General features: G+C 46.1%; 1 protein-coding gene across 1 annotated transcript in view; it reads right to left on the reverse strand.

Annotated features, from left to right (window-relative positions):
• The window catches only part of LOC128688702 (uncharacterized), an 83,569-nt gene extending 71,420 nt beyond the window's left edge, over positions 1-12,149 (reverse strand). The window contains exons 1-3 of the mRNA XM_053776683.2: positions 12,053-12,149; positions 2,854-3,022; positions 1,097-1,404 (exon numbers count right to left, since the gene is read on the reverse strand). Coding sequence (XP_053632658.1) covers positions 1,097-1,404; positions 2,854-3,013 — 468 coding nt within the window. The 5' untranslated portion in view covers positions 3,014-3,022; positions 12,053-12,149. The remainder of the gene's footprint in view (positions 1-1,096; positions 1,405-2,853; positions 3,023-12,052) is intronic.
• Between the last annotated feature and the right edge of the window lie 903 nt (positions 12,150-13,052).

Raw genomic sequence — 13,052 nt, forward strand, 5'->3', positions numbered from 1 at the left:
ATGAGAGACATTACTAATGTGTACAATGAGAGACATTACTAATGTGTACAATGAGAGACATTACTAGTGTGTACAATGAGAGACATTACTAGTGTGTATAATGAGAGACATTACTAGTGTGTTCAATGAGAGACGTTACTAGTGTGTACAATGAGAGACATTACTAATGTGTACAATGAGAGACATTACTAATGTGTACAATGAGAGACATTACTAGTGTGTACAATGAGAGACATTACTAATGTGTACAATGAGAGACATTACTAGTGTGTACAATGAGAGACATTACTAATGTGTACAATGAGAGACATTACTAATGTGTACAATGAGAGACATTACTAGTGTGTACAATGAGAGACGTTACTAGTGTGTTCAATGAGAGACATTACTAGTGTGTACAATGAGAGACGTTACTAGTGTGTTCAATGAGAGACATTACTAGTGTGTACAATGAGAGACATTACTAGTGTGTACAATGAGAGACATTACTAGTGTGTTCAATGAGAGACATAACTAGACAGGGTAATGTGTTGGGTACATCAGTCACGACTGATGGAGTGAAGGCGACAACTCCAGGCTGAGGGACTGATTACCTCAAATTTCTGCTCTTCTTCCACTGTATTGGACTGAAGAAGTCACTGGCTGACGAAACGTTTCCAGAATAAAGATTCCAAAATGTTGCCCAAGTGTGTCATTTATCAATTTTCCAGTTTTATAAAGGATTTATTTGAAGATGAGTCTTGTATGGATGGAGCCGAGTTTTCTTGACTCGTGTCTCTTGATAGTTCCTGGTTATGTTATATTTTTAACCCTACTGAGGAGTCGTGGTGTGTGAGCGGCTGCGGGGGCGCTTGTCCCTTGAACAAGTAGTTGATAATATAGATATAAAAAACATAAAAGGCAGAATACCCTGACTGGAACAATATACAAATAACCCGGACATAGGAGAGAAACTTACTACGACGCTTCGTTCCTATTTGGACCATTTACAATGTGCGGGTTATTTGTGTATGAGATATATTTTGAATTAATTCCTTGTACCCTACACTTGCCCCATACATACGAATATTAAATACACACACAGAATGGCACTCACATTATGACCAACGAGGGTGGTAGTGCTGGCACCAGAGGCAGCTGGAGCAGCAGCGGCACCCTGGAATCCAGTGGCACTCAACTGCACCCCAACGTTGCCAGAAAGAGTGCCATCACGAAGAGTCTTGGAAGGCTTCCGCTTGCTAGGCTTGTCTTCAGGGCTGCTTCTCCGTCGGCCCTCCTCCAGGAGCTCCTCCTCGTGATGAGTGACGGGACTGCCACCGCTGAGGTCACCCTCCACCAATTCCTCCTTGACCTTAGTGACGGAGTCACTCCTCCTGCGACCCTCCTCCCGCGCCTCTGGTACTTCTGCAGTTGAGGACGATAGGCCGAGTACAGACACTGGTGGTCATGATGGTTTGCTAATTGGACTTACAAATTATCGATTCCGTAGAGGATCATTAAGGTTGATGAGTAAGACACATGAACAACATTTGGATATCCTTATTATTGAAATGTTTCCTCTAGGCAGTAGTGTTCTTCAGTCCAGTACAGGGTCATCAGTGTAGTAGTGAGACAGTGCTCAGCCTGAAGAAGAGTTCACCTTCATGGAGCACAACTCTTCTCCAGGATGAGCGACTGACCGCCTTTAATACTATTTCTCCAAGGTTCATAGACTGATTACATCGTCTTCATTTCACTCCTGCCTCAGTATTTTACTGAAGTCTACTGTGTAAGCGAAACGTTTCAACAACAAAGATACCCACGTGTTGTACGTATATGTGGTCTTACTCATCAATGATCGTTTTCGATCATTAAGGTCACATGTCACCTGTTCACCACCTGGTAAGAATACTTGAATACTTAAAAATAGGAATTAAAGTAAGCATCAGTGTATTTACACTGAGAGATACACTTTTTGGGTCACCCTGCCTCGGTGGGAGACGGCTGGTGCAAGTATGAGTAGTGGGGGGGGGGGGGTTGAAGAGGGTTGGAATAGTTTTAAAAATGCAGTATTAGAATGTGGGGCGGAAGTTTGTGGTTATAGGAGGGTGGGTGCAGGAGGAAAGAGGAGTGATTGGTGGAATGATGAAGTAAAGGGTGTGATGAAAGAGAAAAGGGTAGCTTACGAGAGGTATTTACAAAGCAGAAGTGTTATAAGAAGAGTAGAGTATATGGAGAGTATTGCGATTTCGTGAGTCAGTTATAAGTGTGAGGCTGGTGCAGCAACTCCAGCAGACACGACACATTGTAAATAATATGTCAGGCAGCATAACCACACTCACACATCCACACTTATACTATTATCATCATCATCAACATCACCATCATTTGAAGCATTAAACCTGTTGGAGTCATTCAGTACAAGGAATGGAGGTTTGATCCACCGTTCGTTAATCGCGAGAAAGAGCAAGTGCACCTGAGAAGAACTATGATACAGAACATGGCTAAGTACACAGTTGTACAAACAATAATATTGATATTGATACCAGTCTAATGTAACTGAATGACAGTCCTCACAAAAATGTTGAATGTTGTGGAAGGGAAGTGTGACCCTCAGGATTACCTGAGGGGTCACAGGTCATCCTTGTACCTAGGCAGGGTGCGGTGAAGATCACCCCTAAAGTGGAAAGTAGAACAGACTCCGTGAGAGAAAGTGAGTGTGAGATACAGTGAGGCGTCACAGAGAGAGAGTGGGAGGTCACACAAATGGTAGGAAGTCCCAGAGTCCCAGCGGAAGGTCACGGACCCAGTTGCAGGTCACAGAGACAAGGAGGTGAGAGGGATCAGCACTGAGGGTCGGGAAAGGTCACTCACCAAATTGCTGACGAGGATGGTCAGCGAAGGGTAGGTTCCACAGCCAACCTACGCCTCTACCCTGCCCTATGGCTCTGCCCTCTAGCCGCTGCGCCTCCAACGGGTGCCCTGCCGTCCCCGCCGCCGCCGCCGCCACCAACATAAGAAGCCACAGCATCATCAGCTGCTCCTGCAACATAGAAATAACATAATATAATACATAGCAATAAATACGGACAAGTTGGTTAAAAACAGACGTGAGCAAACTTTATCAGAAGTGGTCAGGAACCGAAAAATAAACATATCCCTGTGCTTGCTGACACGCTTTTAACTACAGAAACAGTGACCCACGACTCGCAAGGCATTAACCACTACAGTGCCAGGGATAATACAGTGCCTGAGGAGTCTAACTACACAGAGGAGAAAAGTAACATAACAAGCAGTTCTCAGTGGTACAAACAATCCTTCGTAGTGAAAATAAAATAAGACATGATCTGGATTCACATTGTTGACTGCAGACAACAGTGAAGAGACACCATGTAAAAGAAGCTTTTATTTGAGGCAATACTTCGCTCTGACTGGCGAAATGTGGATAATAAGAGTGTAAACAACTGAAGCGGAGCTTGAAGCCTGGACTAGTCACTGCTAAAACTAACATTGCTATTACACTTCCTTGCTAGTTTTAGCACTGACTTGTAACTGATCCATCCACCGACCCCTTCACTCCCACACTGACTTGCAACTGATCCATCCACCGACACCTTCACTCCCACACTGACTTGTAACTGATCCATCCACCGACCCCTTCACTCCCACACTGACTTGTAACTGATCCATCCACCGACACCTTCACTCCCACACTGACTTGTAACTGATCCATCCACCGACACCTTCACTCCCACACTGACTTGTAACTGATCCATCCACCGACACCTTCACTCCCACACTGACTTAATATTGTCCACTTCGTCGCCATACTAACCATATCTTACCATACTAACTATTGCCTGATTTCAGTAACCAACCAAATATTCCATCCACTTGCAACATTTGACACATTGCTCCCTCTATCCTCCCTATCATATACCTTTTCTAAATCCATAAGTGTAACAAATAGTTCCTTACTTTAAAGTATTGTTCACTTATGTGGTTCAGTGTAACCACTTGATCTACACATCTAATCTTCCTCACTCATCCGTGATCCTCCACTCTCATACTGTCAGCCTTGACTGTCTCTTCCAGTATCAATACTCACTACCAAGCTGTCTTGTTCTACCTTATTCATTAATACAAAGAAGCCATGCGTGATCTCTGCCAGTTCTCGGGTATTTTCCAACCTTTCATTGAAATATTGACTCCAAGAACCATACAAAGACTTGCCTAGCAAGGGCCGGTAAACCTGCTCTAGTCCTCCTTCATTCTTATGGTCTTATCTTCTCAAAACTGTGCCCTCACTTGCTTATAATATCTCTGCTTCAATCCGTCTGTCCGAGCTGCTTTACTCCCTTTTATTCTAAATAACAACAACAACAATAATAATAATAATAATAATAATAATAATAATAATAATAATAATAATAATAATAATAATAATAATATCTAAATAGTTGTTACCACTTGTCACTCAGCGAAACTCTCTGCCCCAAGTGGTAAGTAATAATGTTGTTTAAAAACCCTCCCAAACGATGTTTGTCTGTGTACTCACCTAATTGAGGTTGCAGGGGTCGATTCACAGATCCTGTGTGTGTGTGTGTGTGTGTGTGTGTGTGTGTGTGTGTGTGTGTGTGTGTGTGTGTGTGTGTGTGTGTGTGTGTGTGTGTGTGTGTACTCACCTAGTTGTGGTTGCAGAGGTCGAGTCATAGCACCTGGCCCCGCCTCTTCACTGGTCGCTGCTGGGTCACTCTTCCTGCTCCATGCGCCTTCATACCCCTTCTTAAAGCTATGTATGGATCCTGCCTCCACTACATCACTTCCCAGACTATTCTACTCCCTGACAACTCTGTGACTGAAGAAATACTTCCTTATGTCCATATGATTCATCTGAGTCTTCAACTTCCAACTGTGACCCCTTGTTGCTGTGTCCCATCTCTGGAACATCTTATCTCTGTCCACCTTGTCGATTCCTCTCAGTGTTTTATATGTCGTTATCATATCCCCCCTATCTCTCCTGTCTTCCACTGTCGTCAAGTCGATTTTCCTTAGCCTCTCCTCGCAGGACATACCCCTTAGCTCCGAGACTAGTATTGCTGCAAACCTTTCCACTTTCTCTAGTTTCCTTACATGCTTGGCTAGGTGAGGGTTCCAAACTGACGCTGTATACTCCAATATGGGCCTAACGTACACAGTGTACAGGGTCCTGAATGACTCCTTATTTAGATGTCGGAATGCTGTTCTTAGGTTTGCCAGGCGCCCATATGCTGCAGCAGTTATTTGGTTGATGTGCGCCTCAGGAGATGTACCTGGTGTTATACTCACCCCATGATCCTTTTCCTTGAGTGAGGTTTGTAAGCTCTGGCCCCCTAGATTGTACTCCGTCTGTGGTCTTGTTTGCCCTTCCCCAATCTTCATGACTTTGCACTTGGTGGAGTTGAACTCCAGGAGCCGTTTGCTAGACCACTCCTGCAGCCTGTCTAGATCCCCCTGTAGTTCTGCCCGGTCCTCGTCCGATTGAATTCTTCTCATCAGCTTTACATCATCTGCAAACAGGGACACTTCGGAGTCTATTCCTTCCGTCATGTCGTTCACAAATACCCGAAACAGAACCGGTCCTAGGACTGATCCCTGTGGCATCCCGCTCGTTACAGGGGCCCACTCTGACACCTTGTCATGCACCATGACTCGCTGTTGTCTTCCTGACAGGTATTCCCTGATCCATTGTAGTGCCTTCCCTGTTATCGCTGATTGGTCCTCCAGCTTTTGCACTAATCTCTTGTGTGGAACTGTGTCAAACGCCTTTTTACAGTCCAAGAAAATGCAATCTACCCACCCCTCTCTCTCTTGTCTTACTGCCGTCACCCTGTCAATAAACTCCAGTAGGTTTGTGAAGCAGGATTCCAGTCCCTGAAACCATGCTGGCTGTTGTTGATAAGGTGCTCTACCACTCTTTTCCTGATAATTTTCTCCATGACCTTTCATACTATACACGTCAGTGACACTGGTCTGTAATTTAATGCTTCGTTTCTGTCTCCTTTTTTAAAAATTGTGACTACATTTGATGTCTTCCTTTCTTCCGGTAGTTGGCCTGTTTCGATAGATGTGTTGAAAGATAATTGTAAGTGGTACACAAAGCACCTCTGCTCCCTCTCTCAGGCCCCATGGAGAGATGTTATCCGGACCCATCACCTTTGAGGTATCTAGCTCGCTTAGCAGCCTCTTCACTTTTTCCTCGGTTGTATGTATTGTGTCCAACACTTGATGGTGTACCCCACCTCTCCACCTTTCTGGAGTCCCTTCTGTCTCCTCTGTGAACACTTCTTTGAATCTTATGTTGAGCTCCTTGCATACTTTGCGGTCATTTTTGTGACCTCCCCTTCTTTATTCCTCAACCTGATTACCTGGTCCTTGACTGTTGTTTACTCCTGATGTGGTTGTACAACAGCTTTGGGTCAGATTTGACTTTCGTATTGCCTTTGGGCCTCCCTTCTTACCTGTGCATATTCATTTCTGGCTCTACGACTGCTCTCCTTATTCTCTTGGGTCCTTTGCCTTCTTTACTTCTTCCATTCCCTAGCACACTTGGTTTTGGCCTCTCTGCACCTTTGAGTGAACCACGGGCTCATCCTGGCTTTTTTGTTATTCCTGTTACCCTTGAGTACAACCCTCTCTTCAGCTCCCTTCCATATTGTTGCCACATATTCCATTATCTCGTCTACTGACTTCCCTGCCAGTTCTCTGTCCCACTGAACCCTGTTCAGGAAGTTCTTCATGCATACATGGTCCCCTTTCTTGTAATTTGGCTTCATTCGTCCGGCCCTTCCTGCTTCCCCCTTCACAAGTAGCTCTACTATGTATTCGAAGCTCAGAACCACATGATCACTGGCCCCAAGGGATCTTTCATATGTGATGTCCTCAGTATCTGCACTACTCAAGGTGAATACTAGGTTCAGTCTTGTTGGTTCATCCTATTCTCTCTCTCTCTGATAGTGTCCCTTACGTGTTGGTACATGAGGTTTTCCAGTACCACTTCCAACATCTTACCACTCCACGTTTCTTGGCCCCCATGTGGCTTCAAGTTCTCCCAAACGATATCCTTGTGGTTGGAGTCACCCATGATCAATTGCTTTGCCCTGCTCGCATGAGCCCTTCTGGCCACTTCAGCCAATGTGTCAACCATCGCCCTATTATTCTCATCATACTCTTGACTTGGCCTCCTGCTGTTCTGTGGTGGGTTATACATCAATGCAATTACCACCTTGGGACCTCCAGACTGAAGCGTTCCTATTATGTAGTCTCTTGCTTCTCCTCTGTCTCCTCTTTCCAGCTCATCAAAATCCCATTGGTTTTTGATCAGCAGTGCCACACCTCCACACCCTCTGTTCCCTCTGTTTCTTCTCAGGCTCTGATATCCCGTTGGAAAGATGGCATCTATTATCATGCCTGTGAACTTGGTTGCTGTGAGGGCTATGATGTCCGGTGATGCCTCTTTGACTCTCTCGTTATTCCATCAGCTTTGGTGTACCATACCTTCAGTTTCCTCTCCAACACTGCGTTTTGGGGGTCTGTAAGGGTGGGGGCCCTGGCAGTGTGCTGCGGGATTCTACAGCATAGTGTGGGGTGGGGGCTGTGAGTGTGGAGTTGGGGTCCGTGTTGGGATAGCATGTTTGGTTGTGGGGTTCTGGGGATGGTTCTGTGTGTGCTTGCTCTTGTTGCTCTGCCCTGCTCTGGTTGTCCTCTGCTGATTCTGTCCTTGTCTCTCTTTCTAGCCCATTTTGCAATAATGGGTTCAAATTAAATAAGTTTAGATTTCGAAAGGATATAGGAAAGTATTGGTTTGGAAACAGGGTAGTTGACGAGTGGAACAGTCTGCCTAGTACGGTTATTGAAGCTAAAACGTTGGGTGGTTTTAAATTTAGGTTAGGTAAACACATGAGTGAGAGGGCTTGGATTTGAGTGAGACTTGTATAATGAGTAAATAGAATCATCAAAACTTATTTCTTGGGTAGCACTGAAAATTGGGTTGGGCAAATATTTTGTTAGTGTGAAGGATTGTTAAGGACCTGCCTACTATGGGCCAACAGGCCTGCTGCAGTGTTCCTCCTTTCTTATGTTCTTATGTCCTCTCCCTCAGCTGCTGTCGTTCTGATTTTGTTCTGTCTTGGTCTAGGAACACCATCTCGTATATTGACGATTCCGTCAACCGTGGTTTCTCTTACAGGATCCTGTTCAGCACTGTTTCTGTTCTGAAAATCAGCTTGATCGGCTGTTTTCTCACATTCAAGTACCCTCCTTTTCTCTGAAAATTTACAATCTCAGACATGTCTTTTTCGCCTATTTCTTTGATGATGTTCTCACTCTCCTGTCTTTCTGCCTGCCGTCTTTCAGTATGTGTCCTTCCCTCACTCTCCTGAAGCCCATGAATATACACTGACTTAGCCCTCTCCTCTTCCCATTGCCTTTCCCTCTGTGTCTCTGGTTTCTGTTTGTACATGGGCCATTTTCTCCCTTATTTTTTTCGTGTAGCTCTTAGTGGCATGGTCGTGCCTCTGCACCTTCATCCCCATCCCCCACCTCCATCCCCACTCCCAGCTGCTCTCCTCCTCCATTCCTGGGCCCTGCTTAATGAGCTGATAGGGCCTTAGCATAAGTTGTCTTTTTCCTTCCCGTTGGAACCCTCGTTCAGTAGGTGAGTGTGTGTGTGTGTGTGTGTGTGTGTGTGTGTGTGTGTGTGTGTGTGTGTGTGTGTGTGTGTGTGTGTGTGCTTTAAGTGATTTCAACCGGACAGTAAGTAGTAATCTCTCTGTTGTTTTATCCAGAGATATTAATTGACAAGGTGAAGCTTATATGTTTTATTAGTTAATGAAGCAGAGTGTGCGTAACTGACACATGTGTTGCATATTAAGCACCAAGGACGGCGACCATTCACTACAACACACCTGAAGGTCGCTCACACATCTACAACACAACTGTCATCAAAGATTTGTTAAGTTATACCATGAATTAAGGAAAGATCCTGGACTTCACCTCACGAAACAGACAAAGCAAATGTGATAGTAATTATTGACAAGATAGATTATAGTGGATAAATGAACTTCTTATTAGAAGACGGGGGAACTTACGTGCCTCTAAAGACAACGTAATCAGGCTGACAGCCGGCTCTCTGTCTGTTAATATAAGCTTCCAGCAAGCCTATGTCATCCACTGACCGTGTGGATGATGCAGCACAAGTGGTGGAGGATCGTTCCTCCTTTCCTGTGAAGGCTTCCACCAGCTTCGGCAGTTGCTGCAAGGTCAACCAGGCTGTTGCTACTGACCTCACCTACAAGAGCGTCACGGTGTGGCTAGAGGATGGAACCAGTCTAGCCTGCTAGATGACCGTGGGAATCAACAAGACTGACAGGCATGACCTGTTAATGACATGTGACTGGATAATAATTACCAGGTGTTCTGACGTGTGACTGGTTAATTACCAGGTGTTCTGAGGTGTGACTGGTTAGTTATTAGGTGTTATTATTATTATTATTATTATTAATATTATTATTAAGGTGCCACCTCGTCTAACCCCCAAAACAAGATCAGTAGTGTAGGTCACTGGCTCACCTTCCACCCCCCCCCCTAACCACTTCCCAAAAACCGGTTCTTTCCTCCCCCTCCCACAAATTCCACCTCCACAGAGGTCATCCTCAGCGTCAACACATCTTCTGTAGAACACCATCTCATTGAACACAGTGGCTCCTAACTACCACACAGAGCACCACTCAGAACGCAATGGTTCCTTACTATCACACAGAACACCACCTCATAGAACATAATGGCTGCCACTAACATTCAGAACACAATGGTTGCCACTAACACACAGAACACCATGCCAGGTAACAAAACACCATGCTAGGCAACATAACACCATGCTAGGTAACAGAACACCGTTGGGAGATAAGAAAAGCGCCATCCAGAAGCTCAGAACACCTCCGTCTAGCAGAACACAATAGAGGAGCATTGAGCGCCACAGTGGAGCACAGAATACTATAGTGGAGCACTGAACACCACTATAGCGGATCATAGAATACCACCACAGTTGAGCAAAGAATTCCACCACAGTGGAGCACAAAACACTCCCACAGTGGAGCACAAAACACTCCCACAGTGGAGCACAGAATACCACCATAATGGAACACAGAACACCATCACAGTGGAACACGTAACACGTCATATAGAGGTGTTCTAAGATCATAGAGCACAGTGTAAAGCCCAAAGAACACTGCTAAGATCACAGAAAACTGTTACGATCACAGAACATTGCTAAGATCACAGAGCACCGTGCTAAAACCAGAGCACTACCAAGATCACAAAATACTGCTAAGACCACACAATACTGCTAAGATCACTGAGCACTGCTAAGATCACGGAGCACCGCTAAGATCACAGAGCACCGCAAAGATCACGGAGCACTGCTAAGATCACTGAGCACCGCTAAGATCACAGAGCACCGCTAAGATCACAGAGCACCGCAAAGATCACGGAGCATTGCTAAGATCACGGAGCACTGCTAAGATCACGGAGCACTGCTAAGATCACAGAGCACTGCTAAGATCACGGAGCACTGCTAAGATCACAGAGCACTGCTAAGATCACAGAGCACTGCTAAGATCACAGAGCACTGCTAAGATCACAGAGCAATGCTAAGATCACAGAGCAATGCTAAGATCACGGAGCACTGCTAAGATCACAGAGCAATGCTAAGATCACAGAGCAATGCTAAGATCACGGAGCACTGCTAAGATCACGGAGCACTGCTAAGATCACAGAGCAATGCTAAGATCACAGAGCAATGCTAAGATCACAGAGCACCGCAAAGATCACGGAGCACTGCTAAGATCACAGAGCAATGCTAAGATCACAGAGCAATGCTAAGATCACGGAGCACTGCTAAGATCACGGAGCACTGCTAAGATCACAGAGCAATGCTAAGATCACGGAGCACTGCTAAGATCACGGAGCACTGCTAAGATCACAGAGCAATGCTAAGATCACGGAGCACTGCTAAGATCACGGAGCAATGCTAAGATCACAGAGCAATGCTAAGATCACAGAGCAATGCTAAGTTCACGAAGCACTGCTAAGATCACAGAGTAATGGTAAGATCACAGAGCAATGCTAAGATCACAGAGCAATGCTAAGATCACAGAGCACCGCAAAGATCACGGAGCACTGCTAAGTTCACGGAGCACTGCTAAGATCACGAAGCACTGCTAAGATCACAGAGCAATGCTAAGATCACAGAGCACTGCTAAGATCACGGGGCACTGCTAAGACCACGGAGCACTGCTAAGATCACGGAGCACTGCTAAGCTCACGGAGCACTGCTAAGATCACAGAGCTCTGCTAAGATCACAGATCACCGCACTTATATCACATATCACTATGCTAAGATCACAGAACATATCGCTAAGATCACAAAAAACGCGCTAGGATCCCATCTCATCGTTAAGATCATAAGAGAAGCGTTAATACCGTGAACCACCGCTGAGCTCACAGCGCAAAGATCACACACTCTCCAAGATCACTACTAAGCTCACACACTCTCTCCACCTCTAAGATCACTGCTACGATCACACACTCTCCACTTCTAGGATCACTGCTAAGATCACACACTCTCCACTTCTAGGATCACTGCTAAGATCACACACTCTATACCTCTAATATCACTCCTAAGGTCACACATTCTCCACTTCTAATATCACTGCTAAGATCACACACTCTCCACCTCTAGGATCAATGCTAAGATCACACAGTTTCCACTTCTAGGATCACTGCTAAAATCACACACAGGATCGCTGCTAAGATCACTCACTCTATACCTCTAATATCATTCCTAAGGTCACACATTCTCCAACTCTAAGATCAGTGCTAAGATCACACACTCTCCACCTCTAGGATCAATGCTAAGATCACTGCCAAGGTCACACACTACCCACCTCTAAGATCACTGCTAAGATCGCCACCAAGATCACACACTCTTCACCTCTAAAATCACTGCTAAGATCACACTCTCCAGCCCACTCACCCACACTAGATATGACACACTACGTATCCTAGGATGGTCGTCTCTCAACCCTTTAGCAAAGTTAACGTCCTTCGTCGCTCCAGCTGGGAAACAAACGCTCCCAGCACCCGCTGCCATGTATATATAGCTTAGTGCACCTCCCCCCTCCCCGCCCTCCCTACCCCTCCCCGCCCTCCCTACCCCTCCCCGCCCTCCATACCCCTCCCCGCCCTCCCTACCCCTCCCCCTCCCCCTACATCTCCCCCTCCCCCTACCCCTACCCGATCCCCCATATTCATCTCCACTCCTTCCCCCTCCCTCATCCCCCTCATCCCCCCCTCTCTCTCTCTCTCTCCTATGATTCCTGCATCCCCCTACCCCTCCCCGGTCTCCCCGGTCTCCCCGGTCTCCCCGGTCTCCCCGGCCTCCCCGGCCTCCCTCCCCATATCCCCCTTCCTTCCCCCTTTTCCCCCGTCAACGCCTTTGGTACCTACTTACTGCTAGGTGAACAGTGACAGCAGGTGTCAAGAGACTAACACCCAGGTACCTACTTACTGCTAAGTGAACAGTGACAGCAGGTGTCAGGAGACTAACACCCAGGTACCTACTTACTGCTAGGTGAACAGTGGCAGCAGGTGTTAGGAGACTAACACCCAGGTACCTACTTACTGCTAAGTGAACAGTGACAGCAGGTGTCAGGAGACTAACACCCAGGTACCTACTTACTGCTAGGTGAACAGTGGCAGCAGGTGTTAGGAGACTAACACCCAGGTACCTGGTTACTGCTAGGTGAACAGTGACAGCAGGTGTCAGGAGACTAACACCCAGGTACCTACTTACTGCTAGGTGAACAGTGACAGCAGATGACAGGAGACTAACACCCAGGTACCTACTTACTGCTAGGTGAACAGTGACAGCAGGTGTCAAGAGACTAACACCCAGGTACCTACTTACTGCTAGGTGAACCGTGACAGCAGGTGTCAGGAGACTGACACCCAGGTACCTACTCACTGCTAGGTAA

The sequence above is a fragment of the Cherax quadricarinatus genome, chromosome 13 (assembly GCF_038502225.1).
Source record: "Cherax quadricarinatus isolate ZL_2023a chromosome 13, ASM3850222v1, whole genome shotgun sequence".
Lineage (NCBI taxonomy): Eukaryota > Metazoa > Arthropoda > Malacostraca > Decapoda > Parastacidae > Cherax > Cherax quadricarinatus.